General features: G+C 53.8%; 11 protein-coding genes across 11 annotated transcripts; 5 read left to right on the plus strand and 6 right to left on the minus strand.

The window, feature by feature from the left end:
• Positions 1 to 380: 380 nt before the first annotated feature.
• On the minus strand, positions 381 to 5,162 carry J4E90_000632 (uncharacterized protein; the record flags this gene model as incomplete). Its single annotated transcript, XM_051430228.1, has 2 exons — positions 381 to 1,658; positions 1,710 to 5,162. The coding sequence occupies 2 exons, from the start codon at positions 5,160 to 5,162 to the stop codon at positions 381 to 383; spliced, it is 4,731 nt and encodes a 1,576-aa protein (XP_051295715.1).
• Positions 5,163 to 5,665: 503 nt separating this feature from the next.
• On the minus strand, positions 5,666 to 6,913 carry J4E90_000633 (uncharacterized protein; the record flags this gene model as incomplete). The annotated part of the gene is made up of 1 exon (XM_051430229.1): positions 5,666 to 6,913. The coding sequence occupies one exon, from the start codon at positions 6,911 to 6,913 to the stop codon at positions 5,666 to 5,668; it is 1,248 nt and encodes a 415-aa protein (XP_051295716.1).
• A 1,247-nt stretch (positions 6,914 to 8,160) lies between these two features.
• Positions 8,161 to 9,790, plus strand: J4E90_000634 (uncharacterized protein; the record flags this gene model as incomplete). The annotated part of the gene is made up of 2 exons (XM_051430230.1): positions 8,161 to 8,566; positions 8,631 to 9,790. The coding sequence occupies 2 exons, from the start codon at positions 8,161 to 8,163 to the stop codon at positions 9,788 to 9,790; spliced, it is 1,566 nt and encodes a 521-aa protein (XP_051295717.1).
• A 325-nt stretch (positions 9,791 to 10,115) lies between these two features.
• On the minus strand, positions 10,116 to 11,446 carry J4E90_000635 (uncharacterized protein; the record flags this gene model as incomplete). The annotated part of the gene is made up of 2 exons (XM_051430231.1): positions 10,116 to 10,561; positions 10,609 to 11,446. 2 exons carry the CDS (start codon positions 11,444 to 11,446, stop codon positions 10,116 to 10,118), a joined length of 1,284 nt encoding a protein of 427 aa, XP_051295718.1.
• Positions 11,447 to 11,655: 209 nt separating this feature from the next.
• Positions 11,656 to 13,722, plus strand: J4E90_000636 (uncharacterized protein; the record flags this gene model as incomplete). Its single annotated transcript, XM_051430232.1, has 2 exons — positions 11,656 to 12,252; positions 12,358 to 13,722. 2 exons carry the CDS (start codon positions 11,656 to 11,658, stop codon positions 13,720 to 13,722), a joined length of 1,962 nt encoding a protein of 653 aa, XP_051295719.1.
• A 228-nt stretch (positions 13,723 to 13,950) lies between these two features.
• On the minus strand, positions 13,951 to 14,478 carry J4E90_000637 (uncharacterized protein; the record flags this gene model as incomplete). The annotated part of the gene is made up of 4 exons (XM_051430233.1): positions 13,951 to 14,030; positions 14,100 to 14,178; positions 14,266 to 14,398; positions 14,456 to 14,478. 4 exons carry the CDS (start codon positions 14,476 to 14,478, stop codon positions 13,951 to 13,953), a joined length of 315 nt encoding a protein of 104 aa, XP_051295720.1.
• Positions 14,479 to 14,778: 300 nt separating this feature from the next.
• On the plus strand, positions 14,779 to 16,330 carry KGD2 (2-oxoglutarate dehydrogenase complex E2 component; the record flags this gene model as incomplete). Its single annotated transcript, XM_051430234.1, has 4 exons — positions 14,779 to 14,927; positions 14,980 to 15,110; positions 15,160 to 15,590; positions 15,641 to 16,330. 4 exons carry the CDS (start codon positions 14,779 to 14,781, stop codon positions 16,328 to 16,330), a joined length of 1,401 nt encoding a protein of 466 aa, XP_051295721.1.
• A 1,676-nt stretch (positions 16,331 to 18,006) lies between these two features.
• On the minus strand, positions 18,007 to 18,631 carry HTA1 (histone H2A; the record flags this gene model as incomplete). The annotated part of the gene is made up of 3 exons (XM_051430235.1): positions 18,007 to 18,062; positions 18,116 to 18,408; positions 18,576 to 18,631. 3 exons carry the CDS (start codon positions 18,629 to 18,631, stop codon positions 18,007 to 18,009), a joined length of 405 nt encoding a protein of 134 aa, XP_051295722.1.
• Positions 18,632 to 19,119: 488 nt separating this feature from the next.
• Positions 19,120 to 19,690, plus strand: HTB1 (histone H2B; the record flags this gene model as incomplete). Its single annotated transcript, XM_051430236.1, has 3 exons — positions 19,120 to 19,285; positions 19,385 to 19,544; positions 19,600 to 19,690. 3 exons carry the CDS (start codon positions 19,120 to 19,122, stop codon positions 19,688 to 19,690), a joined length of 417 nt encoding a protein of 138 aa, XP_051295723.1.
• A 733-nt stretch (positions 19,691 to 20,423) lies between these two features.
• Positions 20,424 to 21,863, minus strand: ATG4 (Cysteine protease atg4; the record flags this gene model as incomplete). Its single annotated transcript, XM_051430237.1, has 2 exons — positions 20,424 to 20,889; positions 20,947 to 21,863. The coding sequence occupies 2 exons, from the start codon at positions 21,861 to 21,863 to the stop codon at positions 20,424 to 20,426; spliced, it is 1,383 nt and encodes a 460-aa protein (XP_051295724.1).
• A 623-nt stretch (positions 21,864 to 22,486) lies between these two features.
• On the plus strand, positions 22,487 to 24,958 carry J4E90_000642 (uncharacterized protein; the record flags this gene model as incomplete). The annotated part of the gene is made up of 2 exons (XM_051430238.1): positions 22,487 to 22,601; positions 22,662 to 24,958. The coding sequence occupies 2 exons, from the start codon at positions 22,487 to 22,489 to the stop codon at positions 24,956 to 24,958; spliced, it is 2,412 nt and encodes an 803-aa protein (XP_051295725.1).
• Between the last annotated feature and the right edge of the window lie 1,006 nt (positions 24,959 to 25,964).

Consider the following 25,964-nt stretch of genomic DNA (forward strand, 5'->3'; position numbering starts at 1 on the left):
GCCCAGATTGATCTGCTCCCACACATGACATTGAATGGCTGCTTTACACGGGTGTCCCTCTGCTATTGAGGTACTGTCCATAAGATGTTAGTCGTGATTGGCATACTCAAATACATGGAAGAACACCATGTACCACGGGCTGTAAGGAAACGCCTTCAATTATAAACATGCTATACGCCCACTCCTCTAATATATGGTATGCAACGACTACTCCGTGAAGTGTATCCATAATGCCTACATGCGCCGACCAAGCAACCTCGTCACTCGTTATGTCGTAAGAAAAGATAAGCGGAAAGTCAAACGCAAACCGCTAAAGCATCTATCAAGAAAGGAAGAAAAGGTTGGTACAAGAAGGGAAAAGCCACCGCATAGGAAATGTACTAATACATCTCCTCTTCTCTCTCTTTGCCACTGCCATTAGTGTGTCTCACGCTGCCAACCACACTGGCACGTCCACTTCCACCGATGCGACTGCCACTCGCAGACGCAGTCCTTTGGACATCATCTGGACCATCTTCGTCTCGACGGTCCCTCTCCTTCTCAAGCGCAGCCCTGAGGTCCGCATTCTCTTCTACCTTCTGCTCTAATCTCTTACGGGCACCACTTCGGTCAAGGAGTCGGGCTTCACGCTCGGCTTTCAAACGCCGTTCGAGTTCCTTAAGTCGATGTATCCACTTCTGTTCACTTGGCTGAAGCGGTCCAGCGGCGGGATAGGGATGGCCTGGCGTCGGCGTCGACGAATTCGAAGTCGAAAAATGCTCCACGACAGAAGCGGAGTGAGCACGCAATAGTGTTTGCGCCATACTGGCACGTTTGGAGGAGGTCGGCGAGGCAGCACGTGATGGTGAGCGGCTGACAATAACATCGTTACCGGATTGCGTCGTGGCGGTAATGGCGCGGAGGGTCTGGACCTCGGATCGTAAGGTCTTGTTCTCAGTACGCAGTTTGTTGACTTCCGCGGTGTTGAGGTCGACGATACCGCCACGGACAGTGCTAGGTCTTCCGATCGATTGCCGTTGGGCCATTACAAGCTTCTCGAGCTGGTCAAGTCGCTTAGCACGAGAATCCAGGCTATGCTCGAGAGTTTGGTAGTCGCGGATCAGATTGTTTTCTATGTTGCGAATTCTTTGCTTGAAGGCACCAATGACACCCTCCACGGTCCTCACCGCAAGAATGATGTTCTTGTGGAAGCCCGGGACGTTCCTAGAAATGAGCTCCATGGAAGTCAGTTCTCCGTTGATGAGAGCGTTATTGCGGGACCATTCTGCGCCGCAAAGAGTGGACAGTCGATTCCACAGAGCGTAGAGCAGGTTGTTTCGTTCTAGCAGCTGCTCCTTGTACTGTTTCTCCAGGCTGTGGAGTCTCTGCCGATCCTGACTACGAAGGGTTTCAAGTTCCAGAACCCTCGATTCGTGTTGCTGGATCGCCCTGGTAGTGGATTGATGACCACGCTTGGCGTTTTCGAATGCTGTTTGGTCTTGTCGACGGCCTTGACGTTCGCGCTCGAGCAGCTCTGAAAGACGGCGGCTCTCCATGCCAGTGCTCTCCAAGAGAGCATCGCGGTTGCGCAGCAAACGGTCTTTCTCCGCAAGATCGGTTTTGACGACATCGAGCTCTTGCATAGTCGCTTGGAGATCTCGTTGAAGCTTTGCGATATCCTGAGCGATCAGTTAGTATGTTATTAGACGATCAGGAGTAACATCACTTACCTTGAAGAGGCTCGACCTCGTGCCGTTAAGGTTGCCCAGTGACTCACGAAGCATTTGCTCCAACTCGTCATGCCGTTGCTTCCAAGTGGATGCCTCAACTTCCTTGCTTGAGAGATTCTTTCGTAGCTTTCTGCTCTCTTCCTTGAGCTTCGACAACTGACCATTGAGTTCGGTGATGATCTTCTCCACCTCTTGTTTCTCTTGGGTTTCCAAGGCATCGCGTTGCTGCCTCTCCTCGGCCATGCGCTCCTCAAGATCCCGAGATCGCTCTCTAGCCTCTTGTAATGTGACTTGAGTATGGTTCAGCGCCGATTCCAGCTCACCGATCTTGATCTTGTCGCCCTCTTGCTCTTCTCTCAGGAAATCGATCTCACCCTGACAAGACTCAAGCTGGACATCAAGTCGTTCATTCTTCGACCTCTCCTCACTAAGGAGCTTGTCTTGCCTGTTCAGTTCTTCGTTGGCGTCGCCAAGCTCTGATTCAAGGTTCTGGATCTTGCGAAGGCTTGCATCCCGATCGTCTTCGAGCTGCAAAAGACTCTCACTGACATTCTTCATTTCTTGTTGTAGAGCATGGAAGTCTTCAGTGGTGTTTTCCAGATCGTTGTAAAGACGGTCACGTTCCGCTTGCTTTTGCTCAAGGTCAATCTCCAGCCTTTGCACCGTATCCAGGGCTTCTTGTCTGAGCTCTTCAGTTTCCTGCTCTTTGTCTTGTAGCAGCTCCAGAGCCTCGTCGCGCTCGCTTGCTAGTGCCTGTAGGTCTTCTGTCTGTGCTTCTATCTCCCTCTCCAGCTCCTTGACCTTGTTCTCGGTGGTCTCAAGCATATCGAGATGACCATTAAGCTGGTCGTCAAGCTCCTTGTATGAAAGCTTCAGCTGCGATAGCTCGTCTCGCAATGCAGCATTCTTGCTTTCGAAGTCTTCTCGATCGGGATCGCTTTGCTGGGTCAAACGTGTTCCGCCGCTTGCTCTCGAAACAGATCTCATGTGGTTGCGGGAGATGGATCGTTCCAGAATGCTATCACCGGCTGTCGATCCAGCATCTCCTCTGCGAATTGTGAGTTTCAAGCCTTCGTTCTCTTCCCTCAGTCGAAGATTCTCTCGATTCCTTGAAGTGAGCATGGAAGCTTGTGCGTGGAGATCTCGTTGCAGCTTCTCGTTGTCGCTTTGCAGATGTTCCACTAAAGTACTACTGGTGCCGCCGAGCGAGACTGGCGCAGTATTCTCATTCCCATCAGATCCAGAGTTCGAACGGGCAGCAAAGGATTGGTGCATGCGCCGTGAGTTGTTAAAGACCTTGTTCATGTGATGGTTCGTTGTCGAGTGCTGCATCTGTTGCATCTGCTGGTTTTGATCTTTCAGACGCTCAAGCTCCTCTCGAAGCCTCTCGGTCTCAGTCTCTGCTTGCTGACAGCGGGTTTCCACCTGCTCGCGCCTCGCACGCTCCTCTTCGAAGTCTTCTTTCCACATGTTGATGGCCTCGTCAACACCAGCAGAGTCTTCACCAGAGCTCTTCTCTCGCATGGTCTTGATGTAATCAGCCATGCGTCGATTATCAGCTTCCTTTTGAAGAGCCTCCTGTTGCCACTGGTCCACTGTAATCTCCGTAGACTCTAGGCGCTCCCGCAAGAACTCGATCTCTTCCTCCAGTTCGGCTTGCCTAGATGACTGGACACTTCGTCCGTCTTCTGAGCCACTGCCAACATCTCTAGCGGTAGCATGTCCCTCTTCCTGAGCCTTGAGCCTTCGCTCCAGATCACGAATCTTCTTGCGCATCGACTGGCTTTCCTTCTTCTCCGTCGCAAGATCAGTTTGCAACTGGACGTTCTTCGAGATCATCTCCTTGACTCCCTCATCGGACCGGTTCTGCAGCGCTTGGTCGAGGAAATGGATCTTGAGCTTAAGATCAAAGTTCTCTTTGCTGAGCTTGTCGATTTTGCTGTTCTGCTCCTTTAGTGTGAGATTGTGTTTACTGCGAGTGAAGGGAGTAGCCATGTGTCGTTTGTCTGGCGATCGCGAGTGCTTAGCCCGGAAGTCGCGCGCAATAGAGTCTGGTACTTGTATGTCCTGGATGTGTCTAGCAATGACGGTGTCGGTAGGGGCGGGCTGCACACTGGGAGCGCGTGGTGTTTCTGGTGGAGTCGCACTGTTAGGCACCTCCTCGTCCAGACGACCTAGACTATTGTCCGGCTGAAGGAAAGCGGACAGTGAGTTCGTGCTAATACTCCGGCCCTTCTCCCAGGGGTTGGTATCGCTGTATCCTGACATAGACGAGGCGATACTACCCAAGCTTGGCAGTCTTGAGAGTCCTAGGCTCATCCCCCGTGGTCCGCTCGAACGAGGAATAGCACCACCAGTCTGCAAAGCATAGTCTGCGCCGAGACTTGCACTGCTTCCGCCATCTCCAGACGCGTCGGAACGGTTGGTGAAGGACGATACGGACGACCGCTGGCTTGAACCTCGGTGCTGTAGGTAGCTGGGTCGCTTGCTGATCTTCTGCGCACTCGCGGGAACCAGTGGTGGAGGCATGGCTGAACTATCCACGCTAGAGTCGTTCTCATTCGTAAGAGAAGATCCTTCTTCAATCTGTGAGAAATCGGGAGCTTTCACTGTCGAGGCACTGGATGTCGGCCGTCGCACGTCCACCTCTTTTGGCTGAGCAGTTGCAGCAGCTTGGTCCGCTTGATGCGCGCCTTCTCCTCCAGCTGCTTGTTCTGTAGACCTGCCTGCCGAGGCGCGTGATTGGCTTCGATGCGCGGCTTCTGCAGCGGGCGAGGAAGGTGCGACCTCTGATGTTGCGGTGCTCGCATCCATTGAGTCATCTTCTCCGAAGTCCAGACGTCTAGCGGCAGGCGTCTTGTAAGCGTCGGCAGGCGTCGGGGCCTCGGAAAAGGAGGAGGAGTTGCTGTGGTGGCTGTTCCTGGCTTGCGACTTGGTCGGTGTGTTCCCACTACGCACTTCGAGCTTCTTGGGCTTCTTCTTTGGCTTTGTCAGCTCCTCCAGATTGTCCATGACTCTCTGCATATCCGCATCGTCGTCCATGGGTCGAGCCGATTGCTGGGAATTTCCTGGCGAGCCTCCGAACAGGTAGGTATCGTCTACGCCGGACTGCCCTTGAGGTGCTTCGACGTGGACAGGCGCCTCGGGAATAAAGCTCGATTCAATGTCCATTAATTGGCGCTGCATTTCGCGATCCTCGAACACGCTTTCGCCATGCTGCGCGTCTTCTTCCTCGATGACATGGTGTATGATGCTGTCGTCTTCTTCGGTCGGTAGCGGCGGCAGGTCCGAGTCGGGCTGGTCAAAAGCCCTGACGTCGTCGGCGTCTGATATATCGTGCGCCATGTGGTTTTCGTGTGCGGGTGCCAGCGTGGGGGTGGAGGGTGTGGAGTCGGCTTCGTCTGTTTGCGAGGCCTCAGCACTCCGGGCAGGAGCGTTGTCTGCGGTAGCCATGGGGGTGGGTGCGCGCGCAATAAGCGTGGAAGTCGCGTACAATGGTGTATTTTCGAGGCCTGCTCACCAGCATAGTGCGACTGCCGAGGCTGCAGTGTCGTGAAAGTTGACGACAACTGCGGTGATTCCCTGCCCTCGCCTGAGTGACAACAGAGCGCGCGTTGTTTGCGCTAGTACGATTTCGTCAGCTTGGGCTACCGTGCGGCCGGTCCCTGCCCAGGTTCTTAGGCCAACCGGATCCCCTGCCGGGCTGAAGTGACGATACCTTTACAACTTCACACCCGTCTAATGCATGTGATAAACACATAAAGCATCAAAACTCAAGTGACACCACTAACATCTGGTAGGAGAAAATTCAGAGTGCTGTCTCATCCCTAAGGGATAACGAGGCTCAAGAACACACGACACCGCGAAGGAAAATTATCATCCATGATCATTCAGGTCTAAATTAACATTGCTAATTTCATATATACTAGAATCGAGTTTCGTAAACGACACTGCCGCTAAGCAAGATCCAAAGTGATAGAGTTGGGATCGGGCTTACTTCCCTTTTTCGACACACCACCCTGCGCAAACGCCACCATCTCCGCCGCATCATCAGCAGCAAAGAAGGCCGCAGTAGCAAACGGCGCACCAAACAGACAATCACCAGTGGAGAACGAAAGCGAGCAGATACCTGTAGACGGGTTGACACCCGAGCGAGCATAAGTGCGCAGCGGAATCTTGACGGTGACCTTCTTGCCCTCGACACCAGTGAACTCTAGATCAATAGTAGTGTCCTTGGGGATAGATTCGCATGTACCGTTCCAGCCAATGACACCATACTCGTCGACAACGAGGCCAGCGGCAGCAGCGAACTGGTCATTTTGACTGTAGCTGACGGGTAGGTAATCGAGTGTGGTGCCGGAGTCGACGAGGCAGGTGGGAGAGATGACGTCCGAGTTATCGAACGCTGTTCCATTGACTGAGACGACAGGCGGGTTGACGTAGTAGCCAAGTGTCACACCACCGAACGGAGCCTCAACCATGGGGACCTTGACGAGGTCGCCCGTGTATTTGGAGTGGTCGACGCCGCCGAAGACGACGTGGCCGGTGAACGTATCTTCGATTCCTTCAGGCGCCTCGTCGAACCACAGACTCTGTACGGGCGCGGAGATGGCGCCAGCCTCGAGTAGGTTTTGGCGCACGTGCGGGCCCGTCGTGTTCCAGGTCGGCTTGCGGTAGTATGGGGAGATACCCAAGATGCCGTCGTCAAACGAAGACGTCGGAGTACACTTTCCGCTGCTGTCGCCGAGGCGCGATGTCATGTAGCTTGAAATCGCGACTTCCGTGTCCACGGTCGACGAAAGGCCCGCATCGGAAACGAATTGGAAGGTATCGTTCACCGCCACATCTCCAGTGATAAACTTGCTGTTTCCTCCATACGAGTAGGAGGATCGGAAGGGTACTGGTTTAGACGCCGACGGGCTGTTTGGGTAGTCGTAAAAAGGCTGCACCGTCTCGTTGCAAGGGCCTGCACAGCCGAGACGAGTGCATCCCCAGTTCCTGATGCTGTCGGGGCCGAACACCCAGAAGTTCTCGGAACCTTGGTCGACGACGATTTCGATGGTGTGGTTGGTCGAGGGATCGACGAGCTCCGTTGAGATCTTCTGGGCGCCGCCATGCGCGAAGTTCAGTGGTATGTTGACCGTAGGCACAGCACCCAGGACACTGCTGGCGAGCGCGGAGACTGTGAGGGCGTATCGAACCATTTTGACGAGCAGAGAGAAGAAGAGCGTTGGTGAGGTCGGTTACGATTGATCTGACTTTAGAGATAGCGAAGAGGTCTTTAGTCAAGCTTGATGCCAGACTAATTTGGCCGTATCCGTCGCTTCATGCCGACTGATCCCGCCAAACACGACGACTAGCCGCAAAAAAAATCTTATCGCTTCATGCCTTCGAATGTCCCATACAGGGAGCGGAGCGGATTGCCGTGCGGTGAGGTCCAGGAAAGGGGCGCACCGACAGTTTTCGGTCCGCACTGCTTGCTGTCAGCGATTCGCATGACTTGGATACGATGCTACAAGGGCCATCCTGCCCTCTTGTCCAAGCGCAGAAGGACAGAGAAGGTCGTAATCGACAGTGAAGCTGGTGCAAGAGTGCTAATATTGGAACATGCACGATGTTACCTAGGTAGTTTACTCGTCCAGCGGAGTCGCGGCAGCTACCCCGGCGTGCAGGTACGGGAATTTGCTAGTGTCAAACAGCGACCCACGTTCCCGAGGTCGCGTTCGCTCTAGGTACGAAGTACGCTACACCTGGGCAGGTACACAGCCAACCTTCCTTTAACCTTCAACATTGTTTTTTTCGCTCCTTGGACCTCGTTGGTATACACTCCATCGCGTTTGCAGCTCTGACTGTCTAAAAATAAGACCAGAGCTAGGCAAATACCTCTGCATCCCATCTGGCACCCGCAATACCAGCGAGACTGTCGGGGTGCTCGGAACCTCGATATACGAGTATTATCCGCACCCATGTCGCAGCAATATTGCCCGCTCTTGGTCATTTGCGATGCTTGTTGTCAATGCTTAACATTATCCTTGCTGGGATGGTAGAAAATTGCGATACGTCACACTAGGAAGGTCCTCAGATAGCACCGGATTGGAGGTGTTGACGGTCGAGGGTCAACGTTCGCCATGATTCATTGCATCATGCTGTCTTCGTAATTTTCATCTCGTCTCGCGCGCTCATAAGTCCGCGATGCTCTGCTGAACTGCTCTCGTATATACCCGAAACATCAACTCTTTTTCTTTCATTTCAATTCATCGTCGGTTGCATCATGAGATTGGGCTCAACTCTTGTCTCGAGCGCGACCTTTCTGGGCGCCTTTGCTCGGTCGGCGGCAAAAGACAATGCTGCACATGAGAGTGTTGTAGAGCTTCCAGACGGCTGGAAGTCTGTCGGTGAAGCCGATGGTTCTCTACCGCTAACGCTGTCAGTCGCTCTAAAGCAGCCTCGCATGTCAGAGCTGGAAGCACATCTCCAAAAATTAAGCGATCCATCGCATGCAAAGTATGGGGCACATCTCTCTCAGGACGAAATAAGCAACTTCCAGCAGCCAGATCAAGACGGCCTTGTCGCTGTGCGTTCATGGCTCAATGCCAACGGAGTACAATTCTCAGTTGAAGGGTCGTGGTTACGAATCAACACTACCGTTGAGACAGCGAGCCAACTCATCGACGCTGATTTCGGTCGCTACCAATACAACGATGATAGTCCTGTTCTACGCGCGACAAAGTACAGCCTCCCCAGTGCGGTAGCAGACTACGTTGACTTTGTCTACCCCGTCACCCAATTCGTCCGCAAGCCTTCCAAGAAAGCACTGCCATCATTAGAATCACATTCCGAGAAGAGACAGGATTCATGTACGTAACAACTGCGCTACCCTCACCAACGAACCGGGCAAGATCAGCTGACCATGCCTCCTAGCGTCGCAAACCTGCCCCGGTGGAGACACAACACCCGACTGCATCATGCCCATGTACAACATCAATTACCAGATCCCCGACGCCGACTCCCCCGTGACTTTGGGCATCGCCGGCTTCCTGGAAGAATACCCTAACGAGCCCCTTCTACACTCCTTCCTGGAAAACTTCAGTCCCTACCGCAACACCACCGGCTACAACCCTCTCTACAACTTCACCGTCGCCTCGATCCAGAACGGCAACGATACCAAGCTCGGCTATGGCGGGGAAGCCCAGCTCGACATCCAATACAGCATGCCCTTCGTCCAGCCCATGAACGTAACCTACTTCTCCACGGGCGGCAAAGGCCCGTATCTCGACGAAAACGGCACCGAAGTGCCCCTCGATACCAGCCCCAACGAGCCATGGATCGAGTTCCTGGAAGCACTGCTCGAACACGAAGAACTACCTACTGTGCTCTCAATCTCCTACACTGACGACGAAGCATGGATCCCACGCGCCTACGCCAAGCGCGCATGCGACCTCTTCATGCAGCTCGGAGCGCGGGGTACATCCGTCCTCGTAGCCAGCGGCGACGGCGGCTCTGCCGGCACCGGATCTTCAGAGTGTAAGAACAACAGGTTCCGCCCTACGTTCCCCGTCGACTGTCCGTACGTCACCAGTGTCGGCGCAACAGCTGCCTACTCCCCGCTTAGCGCAGAGTGGTTCAGCGCAGGCGGGTTCAGCGATTACTTTGACCGCCCTGCGTGGCAGGACGCGGACGCGAAGAAGTATATCGCGCAACTAAACGGGTCGCATGATGGATGGTATGCGCCTGGTGGACGTGGTACGCCCGATCTCTCGGCTATTGGAACGCGATTCGTGATGGACGAGAGTGGTATCAAGCAGAAAGGGACGAGTGCGAGTACGCCTGTGATTGCGGCTATGATTGCGCTTGCAAACGACAAGAGGATGCGGGCTGGGAAGCCCGCGCTGGGCTTCTTGAACCCCTTGCTTTACTCGGATGAGCTGCGGCATGTGTTTGTGGATGTGACCGAGGGTCAGTCGGGTAGTTGTATTGTTAACCGCACTGCGGAGCCTGGGTGGGAGACGGCTGTGGGATGGGATGCGGCGACTGGGCTGGGCACATTGGATTTCGCTAAGTTTGTTGAGGCTGTTGCTTAGATATTAGACGTAGCAACAATTCCACAAGCCAACTAGTTCGAGACAACGACAGCGACAGTGTTGATTGGGACATGGACCCGTGCTCTTATTGACTGATTGAGTACTGTCCTCCCCATGCCGGACGGTACTGATGCTATGATGAACTCGTGCTAAACGCTAATAACAATCCTCAATGTGACGGCTTCTCGTCAAATCCAATCCGCTTCATATGTACGCTCAGTAGTATGTAGACCACTTCGTGGAGGTAGCCAAGATATCGATCGCTCTGACCGAGTATGGTTTTTAGTATAAGAACGCTGTGTGAGCAAATGCCCTGCAGCCTTTCTCAGGCAGTAGCCGCTTCCTTTGCACGCTTCTTCTCTTTCCTTGCTTTCTTTTCCTCTTTCCTCTTGATCTCCTCGGGATCCCGTTGCTTTTTGGTCTTCTTCGCCGGCACTTCAGGTGCATCAACACCATTGACATCAGCGTGTTTCCTCTTCGGCTTTTTGGAGGGTAAATTAAGTCCGTTCGGCATCGCAAGCCCAGCAATCGCCTGTGGTACCTCAGTCTCGTCGTCGGAATCACCGATAGTCCCAGCGTCGTTACCACTGAAGCCGGTGGGAAGGAAGCGCATCTTCAGTCCTGTGACTTGTGGTCGTGGTGCACGAATGGTCGATCGTGTTATGGAGGCGGCCGCCTCTGAGCCCGTGTTTTGGTCTGCTTGCTTTGTGGTAAGGTAGGGGAGTCGTACAACCGATCGTAGGCGTAAAGTCTGAGATATCCGCGTAGGGGCTAGCCCGGTCAGCATAGTCGGTAGAAGTAGTAGTTGATGAACGAACCTGGTCTCATGCCATTGTTCCGTGGTAATAGAACCTCCCGGGTGCCATCTTCACTCTCGGTCTGAGAGAAACCGTAGTCTGTACCCTTGTAGCTCAGTACGGCATCCCCTTTCATAGCTTTGTCCATGGCGAGCTCGCTCAAGTCCTTCAGCGAGACACCTGCGGGGGCAGTGATGTGCCATATCTGCTTTCCTTCTAGATTATCGAACAAGCCCGTCGACTTGGAGATAGTCCTGTCGTTGACTGGGACCGGAGCAAATCCTTTGGGTGGTGCGTAAGCCTGGGTCGGTCGGAAATCAACGGCATGCGATTGTGGTTGCACTGGCGGTGCCGGCTGTGTTTGGGTCGACTTGCGGGTCGGTTGCGGGGCGTTGCCTGTGTCCGAGTCGTCGCTAGAGCTGTCTCCGCTGCTGGTGTCGTCGCTGTCGCTCGAAGCTTTCTTGCTCTGCGTGTTACCTGGGAGCTTCGTCTGTATGTCCCTAGTCGGCGCGTCGTCGCCGCTTATCTCTGAGCTTGACAATTCTTCGGCGTCCTCCTGTGTCGCGATTTGCTTGGGCGCAGGCTTCTTAGGCGTAACCTTCGACTTCGAGGCTGATTTGGGGGCAGGTACGTCTTTCTTGCTAGGCTTGGACTTCGCTTTGGGTACGCCGTTCACGTGAATGCCAATGGTGGCTTTCGGCTTCTCGGGCTTCTTGGACTGCGCGGCGGTCTTACTGGGAGAATCATCGTCGCTGTCGATAAATTCCTGGCTTAATTGCGCTTTCGACGGGGTGTTCTGAGGTTTTGACTTGGGTTTGGAGCCCGGGAGCGGCACCTTGGTTTTCTGTATGGCACTCATAGTGTGGGTGGAGCCATGCTCTTTGCGACCAGAAAGTTGAGGTTCGTAAGGAACTTTTTTGCGCCGCGAACTGTCGCGCTCGGGCACTGGGCGGAGAAGAGCCGCATCGCGACTAGTCCCGATTAGGACTTGGCGCGCCAAAAATCGTTGGTTTGATCTTTGAAATGATGGGCACATGCAGAACACTAATGTCAACATCCAAAGTCAGTATGTCAGGGAAACGGAAGAGAGGGGAAGATGCGGCTGCTACTGGTGCGCCCAGCGGAAAGCCACTCACTGCGATTGCGGCTGCTCGACTAAAAGCGGAAGCTGCCGCCCAAGTTGTGAATACACCTCAAGTTGCGCTGGAGCAGATTCCTGTGCCAACGAGCCCGTTGCTTGATGCTGCAAAACCCGAGCACGAAGGTTCAGATGAAGAGGAGACCTATGCGCCCGTACATCGAAATGTCAAGCTTTGCAACTGGCGCAACGAACCCCAAAACATCCTCTCAGATACCGACACCGAACTTACCATCAACCTGAACAAACACGCGACTATAACACTGATAGGCACTTTTGATTTGACAGTTCTACGAGGCGCCGTCAACATCAATGGTGCCAACATTGGAACAGTCAGTCGTGATGGGCAGAAGAACCAGGTTCATCGAGCGTGCGTGCCGGCCACGCACCCTATGTCTAAGATTCGCGGACTAGATGGTACGAATCACATCAGGTTCAAAACTTGCAAGATATCTGCCCCCCTCGCAAACGTCAGTCCACTCTTTGACGGTATCTGGAGCGATTCAACAGATCGTTCGTTCCGAGTTGTAAGTCCCACATCCTTATACATCTATCTAGCATTGATCGCGACGGTACATGCGTGAGAAAGGTTGAGATCTCGAGACATGACGGCCATCTAACGTCTCTGCTAGGTAACCAACTCGGACGCGGATACATTTTCTCGGCCATTACGTCCTGAAGTAACACCCGAAGACTGGCTCCGCGCAATCGAGGACTGTGCTAGTAATGCATCTACCACCGTGGTGACTGGATCACCTAGCTCAGGAAAATCAACATTTGCTCGGCGGCTCGTGAATCGCTCCCTTACAGGTCTAGGCAAGACCGCTCCCTCTGTGCCAGCTGTATGCTGGATGGATCTCGACCCGCAAAAACAAGAGCATGTCCCCGCAGGTCAAGTCTCTCTTACCATAGTGAGAGATCTGAACCTGGGCCCAAGTTTCACACACCCCTCTGTTGTACCAGGACCAAAAGAAGCGACGAGGAACGAGGTTATCCGCGCACACCCAATTCCAGCAAATTTCGCCAACTACGCAGACTACTATCAGTCTTGCGTTGAGGATCTCTTCCTGGCATACAGAAGCCTTTCCTCGCGAGATTCATCTCTCCCCCTAGTCGTCGACATACCCGACTTCCTCTACTCTTCACATTTCGACCTCTTAACAAAGCTGTTGGTGAGAATTAAACCACACAATGTCGTACATCTCGGAGATACGCGGGCCATCGACACCGAAACAGCGGCAAAGCTGCATCTGCTTCAGACATCAACGTCGCAATTTCACGGCACATTCCATGAGATCACCGCGCAACAGGCCCAGACGATACCTGTAAGGTCGGATAATGAGTTAAGAGCTATGCAGATGCAATCCTACTTCCATCTCAAATCTAGCAGTACAAGCTCAAGCCAGACCCAAATACTCAGTTGGGCGCCAGAGACGCTTTCAAGTCTAGTACCATGGGAATTCTGCTACGAAGAAACGCCCGAGCGAGCACAGGATCTAGTGGCTTTCGCGATGTACTCTGAACCAGTAGAGCCATCTTCAATGCTACATGCACTGAACGGATCTATCGTGCACATTATCCAATCCACATCTGCTGCAGTCCCAGGCTCGCTTCCACGGACCCTGAGATTTGGTATTCCATATCTCCCCGAGTCCACGCGCACAGGAATGGTAGAGCCGCTGGATCCTCGAACGACGAGACTGGTCTGCACGGCGATGATTCGGGGCTTCAATCCGGCGAAGAAGATTGTAGAAGTGCTGGTACCAAAGACGCACGAGTCGCTGCTATACAATTTGTCACCAGAGAGGACTATCTTTGTAGGCGGATGCTGCGACGTGCCGGAATGGGCCTACTTGGAGGACGCATATGCGCAGGAAGAAGCGAGGAAAGCGACGACAGGTGTTGGTAATCTACCCGTTTGGGTCGAGAAGGATGACCTTGTAGATGGTATGGGATACCTCAGCACTGTACGGAGGGTGAGGAAGTTCCAGACGTGACCTCACGCTGGAGATATTGTTCATTAGCGCTCCAAGACGGAATGCAATCATGGGGTTGGTGCTTCGAGACCTTCACAGCAGCCTCTCATTGAACAAACAAAATGGAGGTTTTGGCTTCTTGTTGCGAACTACTGTTGAATCGCACTATAGCTGTTATATGTACACGTGATACCATGCTTGTTCCAATGTCCCCGACTACAAAATCATCTTCGGTGGAGCTGTGTGCCGTCAGCAGATGGAGTGAAAATGGTTGATGGTAAACTCACGATCGATGATTGGGCAAGGCAGGTTGCGCTCGTACTTTGATCCTACAACACCCGTCAGTACATTCATATCCGCGGCCGGTGCGGAAATGTATCCGGGCATTAGCAACGAACCTCCAGGAGCCGTGGGTGGGCGGTAAGGGTCTGGGTGCTTCCACTTCTCGAGCAGGTTTTCCGTCTCCTTGATCAGTTCCTATGCGACTCATCAGCAGAGTCCTCTGCGTAGCTGTAATATATGTGGAGTGTCGATGTAATCGCGGTGGTGGAATAGGAGACGCACCCTCATCTGTCGCGGCTCGGTAACATTGCGCTTGGCCTCGAAGAGTTCGCGGATGTACAGGGCCTGTCCGCGCCAGAGGTATCGGTGGACGCTCCAGTCGAGGGCGAGCTTGAGGGACCGCCTGTAGAGGCGTCTGCGGCTGGGTTAGTTTCTGCGCGTAAAGGGCGACGCCTGCGGGGGTTTGGCGTACAGGACGTGTATCTTGGAGCTCATGACGGTGATGGCCCTTCCAGTGGGAGTTGTTGCGGAAGGGAGAAACGTGGGTCGTGGCCGCAATGCCTCGGTGTCGTCGCAGATGGCTTGGTGAGGGCAGCGTGAGGTTGCGGGCTTGGCATTTGTGCCTGTGACGGAGGGTGGCTTCCGAGACGTCAGAAGTGTGGTGCCGTGTCTGCTTCAGTACCATACAACTGCCGCAAGGGGACTCATACACAAACCTTCGTTCGCTCGAAGTCGCCCATCGCTCTCACTCGCATCTTAATTTCCTTTTTCCCAGTCTTCGCCTGGCCGCCCATCATGTCCAGCCAGCAGTGTCTCCGCCGTCTACCAGCGGCTATGCGCTCTGTGCGAGCTTTGCGCGCAAGCCCACGAGCCATCCCAGCCGCGCGCAGCTATTCCGCCATCTCCAAGGCGAACTCCTCTGGTCTCCTCGCTCAAGCTTCAAGGTACTGCGAATGTCTACATCTAATAAAAATGCCCGACACTAACTGTTCATAGACGGCCTGGACAGCTCTCTTCACAACGCCTATGGACCCTCGAGCAGACAAGAAGCTATGCCGACACCATCGTCAAGGTGCCCGAGATGGCTGAGTCGATCACAGAGGGAACCCTGAAGCAGTGGTCAAAACGTGCGTTCACCATCTCCAATTAGTTATGCCAGCAGCTTACAATATGCAGAGGTTGGCGACTACGTTGAGCAGGATGAAGAAATCGCGACTATCGAGACCGACAAAATCGACGTCGCCGTCAATGCGCCCGAGGCTGGTACTATTAAGGAGTTCCTCGTCAACGAGGAGGACACCGTCACCGTCGGACAGGACATCGTAAAGCTTGAGGCCGGCGGTGCTCCAGCTGGCGGAAAGAAGGAGGAGGCCAGTGAGCAGCCCAAGGAGCCTGCGTCCAAGGACCAGGAGACTTCGTCGCAACCCGAGGGCCAGCAAGAGCAGTCTCAGCCAGAAGTGCCAAAGGAGGAGTCGAAACCAGAGCCTCCCAAGCAGGAAGAGAAGCCTCAGCCGCCCAAGCAAGAATCCAAGCCTGCACCTCCCAAGAAGGATTCCAAGCCCGAGGAGACCAAGCCGGCTACACCTGGCAGCCGTGAGGAGCGCCGCGTATGTAACCTTACTGTATGCTCAAATATTGTGTACTAACAGCCTTGCAGGTCAAGATGAACCGCATGCGCCTCCGCATCGCCGAGCGCTTGAAGCAGTCGCAGAACACCGCCGCCTCCCTGACCACCTTCAACGAAGTCGACATGTCCTCCATCATGGAGTTCCGCAAGCTCTACAAGGACGAGATCCTCAAGAACAAGGGCGTCAAGCTCGGTTTCATGTCCGCCTTCTCGCGCGCCTGCATTCTCGCCGCACGCGACGTACCCGCTGTCAACGCCTCCATTGAGGGCCCTGACGGCGGCGACACCATCGTCTACCGCGACTACGTCGACATCTCCGTTGCCGTCGCTACCGAGAAGGGTCTCGTCACCCCCGTCGTCCGAAACGCTGAGAGCTTGGACATGGTCGGCATCGAGAAGGCCATTGCCGACCTCGGCAAGAAGGCGCGCGACAACAAGCTCACCATTGAGGACATGGCTGGTGGCACCTTCACCATCTCCAACGGCGGTGTCTTTGGCAGTCTGATGGGAACTCCCATTATCAACCTCCCCCAGACCGCCGTTCTCGGTCTGCACGCCATCAAGGAGAAGCCGGTCGCTATCAACGGAAAGGTCGAGATCAGGCCGATGATGTACCTTGCGCTCACATACGACCACCGACTGCTCGACGGAAGGGAAGCTGTCACTTTCCTCGTCAAGGTCAAGGAGTACATTGAGGACCCCAGGAAGATGCTCTTGTAAGCGTTGATGCTGTAATCGTGTCTTTGTGTATATGTAGGATGGGAGGTTTTTCCGCGAAAGCGCGGGAACCAGTAGCGGGGCAGAGAAAGGTGTGGTTGATTGGATCAACGAGATATTTTGGCATGCATTGAATCATTCGTATTGCATAAATGTGTTTGATAAGTCTTCAGCTGTGTGCATGAGTGATTTGGTGCAGGTTGAGTGGTGCTTGAGTGATATCGTGCGTAGAAGTGTTCCCATGTTAATGTCGCGTCTTTGCGCAGGCCAGACGGGACATGACGCGTCGACGTCCATGTCTTTATGACGAATGTAATAGATACCGTCGTCTCTATAGCCTCTGGTCGGATTTTTGAAGTTATTTGCATGTACAAAAACGCGCGTATACGCGTCTAGTATGTGAAAGCGCCGTGGTCGCGTCTGTGGTTCACACGCCGTAAAGGCTGTTGTTGTAAATGTACACCACCACGCTGGAAATTGAACCTACACTTAGTTTCAAAATAAAACATAGGGTCGCTATAGTCGATGTATGCTGTTTCGGAACATTTGATTGTAGTGGTGGAATGTGATGATTTTTTGAACAAGTTGCTGTTGGTGCTTAAATCCACAAGTTCAATCTTGACCTTTCGACTTATTCCGAACAAACAGCATACGGGGAAAAGAAATAATCGAGACTACCAGCATCAATCCTTCATGCCATCAGCTGCGGGTGATGTATAAAATACATTCCATGGCATGAAATACGTAGTATGCCTTTTATGTTCGGCACGCCGTCAACAATGCCGATGCGTACATGACCATAGGAAGACATCCACCAACACACATCATGCGACACGAACACCTTGGACCTAGAGAACTAGGTATAGCAGATAGTACAGATAATAAGAGTCTTGAGTCGAAGAAGGAGAACATATCAAGTCATGTTATCCGAGACGGTGCACCTGTAGACACACGCATTCACTGTGTACACCAAGAACACTACAGCCACCTACGCAACGTTTGCACCATAATTTTCCAAAGATACAGCCAAACTACACAGAAGTGCTAATTGACTGTTGTCCAAGCGCAATGTGTCCACGGTAGGTGGTACATCGTACCCCGGGTTACGTCACACAGCTCCGTCGACTACCACATGGGATCCGCTCAACGCAGCAAATATCACCATCTCTACCATGCACATATATGCCATCTATTGCCCAATTCGCTCGTTGTTGTCGCTGAATCCCCAGAACCACAATTGTGCCGGTTCGAACGCGAAATGCTTGTCAAGACAGCATGGTCGAGAATGCGCGATGGTCGAATGCAGTCGACGCAACGTTATCGCACGTGTAGGCGAAGTGGAGTCTGCGCGTTACTCAGACGAACAAGCGCGAGAAGTGGCGGTGTAGCTAGCTGGTGGATAAGGTTACACGGCGCGCATGGCAAAGTCCAAATAGCGCGTATGCAAAGCTGCACGTTAGCAAGATGGAATTCACGGCAGAAGACGGTAGATGAAGTGATATGCTCGATTCAGCTCATGAGCTCGCGGTCGTCAATACAACCAGCTAATATACAGCTCTGGTATAAATCCCGTAAAAAGCCGAGAACCCAAACCCAGACCGACTCCCATTATCATTGCAGATGAAAAAGACCCATGAAGTAACCACGCCGTGAAGAAGAAACTCAAATGCAGGACGCGTTTAGAGCTCCTGCGAAGGACCCTTGCCAGGCTTGGCTGTCTTCTTGGGCAGAAGGTCTGAAAGTATGTTAGCAACTGATGCGATGCGAGCGGACTGTGGAGCAACGTACTCTGGTGAATGTTGGGGAGAACACCACCCTGGGCGATGGTGACGTGTCCGAGAAGCTTGTTCAGCTCCTCGTCGTTCCTGATGGCGAGCTGGAGATGGCGGGGAATGATACGGGTCTTCTTGTTGTCGCGGGCAGCGTTACCGGCCAACTCGAGGATCTCAGCAGCGAGGTATTCAAGGACGGCAGCGAGGTAGACGGGGGCACCGGCACCGACACGCTGAGCGTAGTTGCCCTTGCGGAGAAGACGGTGGACACGACCGACGGGGAAAGCGAGACCGGCCTTGGATGAGCGGCTAAGGACGAGTTAGCTATGATGCAATGTTGGAGATGGAGTGCGCAATGCCATGCGAAAAGACGCGTCAATCAAGCAAAAGACGCGTCAAAAAGATGCAAAGTGAAGCTGAAGAATGCGCAAGGCAGACTGGAGCCAAAGGCGCGATGCAGGAGATGGACTACTCACGATTGGGCGCTGGACTTGGAGCCGCTGGCCTTGCCTCCGGACTTGCCTCCAGTCATTTTGAGAGAGTTGGTTTGGGGGTTGGTTTGGAAGTGGGAGAGGTTGGAGAGTTGAGTAGATTGAGCGGGATGAGCTGGTTGTGGGCGTGGAGTGTCGAGACGATGGATTGCTTGCTGCTGTCGGGGGGCGGGGCGGTCTTATAAGGACGGCGCTGGACTGTTGTGAGTGCGCGAGATCAACCTGCCCACGCTAGCGCGCGAAAAGGCAGCGACGCCGCCTAGCGCCTGCCGCCAGACTGCGCAAGATCAATGGCGGGCCTCGCTTAGCCACCAAACCGGCAAGAGCTGCTGCACGGGCCTCCCAGCCGCTGCTGGATCACAACATGAGAGCGCGCTCCCCATAAGTAGCGCACTCCCCGCCGTCGACGACCTTTCCCTTCATCCATCGCAAACTCCCACCACGACGCTCGACCAACTCCATCTCACTCCAAGCTTCTGCTTTTAACCCAAACCCACCTTTTTTACCACCACCTCTCAAATCCACCAAAATGCCCCCCAAGGCCCAGAAGACTCCCACCACCGGCGGCAAGGCCCCGGCTGGCAAGGCTCCCGCTGAGAAGAAGGAGGCTGGCAAGAAGACCGCCGCGCCCTCCGGTGACAAGAAGAAGCGCACCAAGACCAGGAAGGAGACCTACTCCTCCTACATCTACAAGGGTGAGTTTGCACTTTGCGCGTTCTGAGCGCTCCATACAGTCTTTGAGGCCTTGCGCTTCATCGGCATCCATTGAGCAGAATTTGCTGACGCGTCTTTAGTCCTCAAGCAGGTCCACCCCGACACCGGTATCTCCAACCGTGCCATGAGCATCCTCAACTCTTTCGTCAACGACATCTTCGAGCGCGTCGCCACCGAGGCCAGCAAGCTCGCTGCCTACAACAAGAAGTCCACCATCTCATCGCGCGAGATCCAGACATCGTACGTTTTCCGCCTTTCTTCTGCATCCAATCTGATATACTGACCTCAATCACAGAGTTCGTCTGATCCTGCCTGGTGAGCTTGCCAAGCACGCCGTCTCTGAGGGTACCAAGGCTGTCACCAAGTACTCTTCCTCCACCAAATAGAGTGCTTTCTTTTCGCCGGATGTTTTCTTTGGGTCTTTCTTGTCTATTTGACAAGTGGTTATGGGGTGCGGTGTTCACGGGTCCTTTGCTAATGTGATCATGGGTCGGTTTGTCTGTCATCGAATCATCTAGTCGTATTCGACTACGAGGTCCATCAGGGTCTGTACATTATACCACAGCAGACGGGAACGAATCAATTATTTCGAACTTCACACATGACTTCATTTCCTTTGACTTCCATTTTCTGAACGTCGTATCTTCTTCTCTGACTCACAGACTCCCGTTCCACACAGAACGCACTGCGTCATTCAGCCATAGCGCGTAGATCTGGAAACGCGCCTTTCTCGAGACGATACGCGATAGCGACGCGTGGCTGAGCGTCACGCGCCGTGATCTACGAACACGCGCCGAACGCGTCTTTAACGACATCTTGACGAAACCGGAGGAACCGCGCGTTTGACGACTTCGGTCCAGATGACGTAGGCGGCCAGCGGCCGGAACGAGTGAAATCCAGAACTGAAGCGGCAAGCACGAGTTTCCACATGGCAAGCGTCCGCACCTTAGCAATCACTACCAAGATTTATCGATTTATGGATTGCGCACCAAAACGCGGCATTTACGGATATACACGTACCAAACCCTCGAATCCCATGACTCCAGACACGCATGTACCCATATTGATATCATTGCGAGACCCAGCAGAAAACGCCATAGCAATCAAGATGGCAGTTGCCTATTGCAAGCCATCCTCGTCCCAACTCTCGACTTCGTCAATAGCACCCTCTCTTTCTTGTCCTCGCGGCGCCGGCTCTTTGTCCTGCACGTGCACCACGCTCTTGCCTTGCACGCTGCGAACGCCTTCTTTCCAGTTATCGTAGTCCTCTTGTGACGTTATGAGAAAAGCGAGAAGCATCGAGGGGTCCATCTCGCGGATCTGTAGACGGCGGATGCGGCGCGTATGGCAGGAGGCGAGTTCTTCGGCAGAGTAAGAGGATGAGTTTGATGAAGGGACGATGGTTGTTGATGACGAAGTGGACGTTGCTGAAGCTTCTAGTGTGGAAGGAGCGGCTGTTTCCTCGTCTTGGGTGGATGACGAAGGAGAGCGGTAGGGTAAGAGTGGGCGCGTGCTGTGGGGATCAAGGTAGAAGAAGTTATTCGCCTGCGTGGCTACGAAGTAATGTGATGCTGAAGGGCGGCCACTGTGAACAGTTAGTATAACTCGCTTCGAAGTATGACAGACACTTGTTGCGCCTCACCCTGCAATACCAATGCTTTGCTTCATCTGCAGGCTCGCCTTCAGCGCCTCCCAATACACTGGAGTGATCTTGTCGATGCCCAACCTTGTGCCGACGAGGATTAGCGTAGGTCGCCATTCTCCGTCGTCGTCCACGGCGATTTGCTTCAGCTTATCTTCATACACGTCGGCGCCGTCACCGGATACGTATACTCTCAGTCCAGCTTCCTTGTACTTGTGCACTAGATCCTGTATGCACCGTGCTGCGGCTGAGGGACCGAACCACTCGCCAGGGTACTTTCCACACACAGCAGCGCCGTGCTCGACGAAGCGGTGGATAGAGAAGGGCGCTTTCGGATCGTCGGCAAAGAGCGAGAGTATTTCATGGTGCTCAGGCACATCAGGCTTCTCTTGGTATCTCCAGTCCCGTCCCAGACGTAGCATCTGCAGCGCGTTGGCGAGTATGCACTGCCCGCTCCTGATCATGCAGCCAAAACCCGTATCCGATGTGAATCCAGGCGAGGCGAGGTTCTGCATGCGCACGCGGAAACTCATAGCGCTCGTTGCCTTTGGGTCCTGACTCTTCTGGATCGGTGCGAAGCCAGACCGATAGGTCATCCAGATGCGCGACTCGAAGTCATCGAGGAAGGCAGAGGGCCAGTTGCCGTATTGTGCTGGATCCTCGCCATTTGGAGCTTCCTTGCGTTCGGACTCTTCGATGCTGGTTCTTATCCAGCTTTCGTCTTCGTTGCGTTCGGACAAGGGCGTGGGTGCAGGCGTCCCGGCAGCTGGGGAATCAGTGGGCGTAGGCTTGGACGGCGGCGGCCGGGGGTCGTAACGCTGGCCGAGCAGCCATATGGGGTCGTTGGAGTCGTTGGTCGGCGGAGGGTCGTAGAAGGTGCGGACGATGTTGCGGCTGACGCGCTCGAAGTCATGCATGATGGCTGCAACAGAAGGTGTTGTAGCCAGGGCGGCGATGGATGCGGAGGTGATGCGGAGGTCCCGAGATGAGGTTGCCTAGAGCTGACTGCACGCGTTCGTACTTGCCACAACTATTTGCACATACCCACGATACCAGACGGTGGGTTGGTGTAAAGTAGCAACACGATGTCGAGCTTCGTGGGTTGGTGCAGCCAGCTGCAGAGGGTCAGATGCGGCTCTACGAACCCAGGTTCCGCGGGGGAGGGGCCTGCGGTGCTATCACCTGGCTGTGTCACTGCGTGGCAATCACGTTCCTGGAATGCGTTGGCCAGAGTATGCGCAACCCATGTATACATCACCGCGATTCAAGCGCATTTCATTCATTCACTCTACAATGACTTCCATGCTCAGAAGCTGCTGGCGCACTGTCCACGCATCTCCAGAGCTCACCGGGGAGCGATAACCAGCGGCTCCATCGTCATAAGCTCCGCTAAGCTAACCCTGCGCATCGTTACTAGCCCCGCGCCACTCGCGACCCTTCGAGCCATCGAAGAGCGCATCATCTCCAAACGCTCACCAACACCGTTCTTTCCTTATTTCCTTCGTTTTCACCGCACAACGCTTGTCGCACCGCTGTCGCTATGTCGAAGGGCAAAAAGGGCAAGAGCAAGGCCAAAGGCGGCTCGGCCAAGGGCACACCGCAGCGCGCGCAGTCCAAACGCCACTCATACCAATCATGGCCAGTACATGAGGAGAGTACGTTTGCGCTCTTTCCCCAATCGCCACATTGAGATTGGGCTGTATTGACCGTCACAGCCGCGACCGCCTCCAAGTTCTCCCTCAAAGACGAGGCGAAATGGATGTCAAGTCACCGCACCGCTGCGTTTGAAGCTGGCAAGAAATTGCGACACATGCCCATCGAGTTCATAAGCGCCGGCCACCTCGAAGGCACGCTGAAGAAACTCACGCCCGACGCAGAGACGGCCCACGTCTCATCTGAATCCAGCGCTGAATCCATTACACCATCCTCGCCCTCCTCCACCCCCGACAACACGTCAGCAATGGCACACATGGCCATTCGCAGTCCCTCACCCGCGCCTTCTGAGGCTTCATCTTCGAGCGCCGATGAAGTGCTATTCAGAGGCCGTGGAAACCAGCCACCAGGTGCGCCTGCCGCCACCTCGTCCTCTCAACAGGCACCCAAAGCCACCTCTACTGCGAAGCCGCCACCCACATCATCCGCACACGCGACGGCGCGACCATCACAGCCGACTCCTTCAACAGAGACCCCATCTGTTCAGACACCCGAGCTCACCGCTGCCTCTACTACCGACAATACATCCGTGGCAACGACAGCCAAGCTTCCAGTATCGGTTGAGCTCAGCATTCGAGGCAACGCTACATCTCAGTTGGAGGTAGAGGTGGACTCGGATGCCGATGACGTTGATCAAAACCAGTTCTCAAAGCGAAGAGGAGGCAGACCCGCATGGGAAGGCACAACTACCGAGTGGCAACACCGGAGCAAACCAAATGTCGGATGGTTGCCTGGCAATGCCCGCCCTAACATGGACGCCTATCTGCGCGGCGAGGTAAACCCTCGCGACGCCGCGATAGATGACTACATGCAGAACATGGAGGAGTTTGGTCTTACCGAAGACATGATGGCTTCGTCTGGCTTCGCACGTCGTGAGATGGATCTGGATGCGGGCAGTCATAATGATTGGGAGTCAGCTTCTGGAAGTGAAGATGGTGGCAACGAAGATGCAGGCGATGGCACTGAGGAGTGGGACTCAGATATGCTGCAGGATTTCGACGACATGGATACCGCATCAGACGTCGCGGACAAAGTCGTTCGGATTCTATCAAAACGCATGCGCAAGAGTGGCCTTCAATATCTCTGCGTATACGAAGACTCGATAATAGACGAAGCTCGCTGGATCTCACCTACACACCTCAAGTCTGGTGACGAGAAGCTACTGATCAAAGCATTTGAGGCAGAAGCTCACGAGCGTGAACAGCAAATGCTTTCCAGCAGCGACTCCGAGGACGACTCCGAGGATGAAGATGAGGACGATGAAGATGAAGAAGCTGAAGATTGGGACGATGAGACCATCGCAAAGGTCTTGCAAAAGCAAGAAGAGCTCGGCCTTGGTGGCGACGAGCTGATGCTGTATGGTGGCGATGAATATTTTGATGGATCGGGCCCATCTAAGAACTACTCATATGGCGGTTACGGCAGGTCCAACAAAAAGGGAAAGGCACGCGGACGTGGCAAGAGAGAACCCACTTTCCCCTCTGCCTCTGCTATGGTCGCGGCCCTTGAGATGGACCCATATGGCGGCTTTGACATCATGGACACTGAGCGCCCATCGCTTAAACCCAAAAAGAAGGGTCGACGTGGTCAGCCACCGCCAGAATTGGAGGATTCAGATCTGAACGAGCAGTTGCAAAGCGCATGGGCGAATGACAGGGCCAAGAAGCGTCTGAAGAAGGCCGAGCGCGAAGAGTTGCGTCAACAAGGCTTGTTAGGTCGCAAGGGCAAGGGCCCCAACCTCAAGGTCAAGTACCAGGGTGGCCTCGATATGGAAGACATTGTCGAAGAGCTTCGTGAGTTCTTGCTAGGCGACATGCAGACATTGTCTCTCCCACCCATGGAGGCTTATCGCCGCGCCACCGTCCACCAAGCTGCTTCATTCTTCAATCTGAACTCACGTTCTCGGGGAAGTGGTATGGACAGGTTCACCATCCTGTCCAAGACCAACCGTACCCGCACTTATACGGACGACGAATTCGATATTGCGATTGCGAAGAAGGGTTTCCAGAAACGCCTCAAAGGTCCTCTTTACTCAGAGGGTGGTGGTGGCGGCCGTCCGGGCAAGTATTCCACCGTCAAGCACAAGCAAGGTGGTACGCGCACACGTCCTCAACTGGGCTACAAAGATGGCGAGACTGTCGGTGCGAATGCGCCAGAGCTCGGTCCTGAGAGCAAGGGCCATGCCTTGATGATGAAAATGGGATGGTCCAACGGTGAAGCTCTGGGTGCTGGCGACAACAAGGGCATCCTAAAGCCTATTCCCCACACTGTCAAGACCAATAAGGCTGGTTTGCAGTGATCGAGCTGTCTGTATCACGACATCGCTTAATGACGTTGCCTTTCCCGGACGTTTACGAGGTGGCGTTTTACGACGTCCTGCTTAACCACACTCACATGCGCAGCACTGATTGCGTTTGATATGGCATATAGTACCTTGTGTATATCCTTGTGTATATTAGTATTGGCGGAGTCTGTGGCGTACGATGGGTTACCGATCATAGCACGTTTACGAAGGGCGATGGCATTGCATTGCGCGGCAGACACCGGCGGTGTTGTTTAGATCTTCCATTGTCGCCTGCAGATCCACCGCGGCGGCTCGTCATGCAGCTGTCGTTTGGAGCTCGCGATACTTTTTTTCTCAAGGCCGCTCAAGTATGTCTCTTCGACTCATGATCTTGTCGCGACATCGCTTGGGTAGGCATCAAAAACACATCAAAATCGTACAAAAAAATCCAATAAAATACTAGAAATTATGAGCTGAGCCGCGTAATGTGATGAACCCAGTGACTGTTACGTAGGTTGCTTTGGTGATGTATATCGCCGATGTAAGTACTGACAAAAACCTCCGGTTCTTGGTATTCAATTTCTTCACGATAAAGCATGTCACCAAACCGATCGAAAAATCATAACACTGCACAACGCGTACTTTTTGCCTTTCCATAACGCGTCACAGTCTCTTTTCGACATCATGCCTCGTTGGGACGTGAGAAATCGCAGAAAAAACGCGCGCACATATGTTTATACGCATGGTATGCATACGAGGTAACCATCTAGCCAGCTCGATGAACTTGACTACCTTGCAATGGAACCCCATCGATACAATGAAGCTGAAAGGTGGAATAAGCCATTGCCCAATTCTTTCTATGCAGCAAGGTAGAGGCCGATTGTCAAATCGTTTCTTATTAACTCAAGCTAAAACACCATTCTGGAGTCTACATCCAGACCTGACTGTCCAAACAACAAGGGTTTAATGCACCTCGGAGACTACATATACACCCTCGCACGTAGGTCATATTCCACCTGCC

Source organism: Alternaria incomplexa (assembly GCF_024043165.1).
Source record: "Alternaria incomplexa strain BMP 0042 chromosome Unknown scaffold_1, whole genome shotgun sequence".
Classification (NCBI taxonomy): domain Eukaryota; kingdom Fungi; phylum Ascomycota; class Dothideomycetes; order Pleosporales; family Pleosporaceae; genus Alternaria; species Alternaria incomplexa.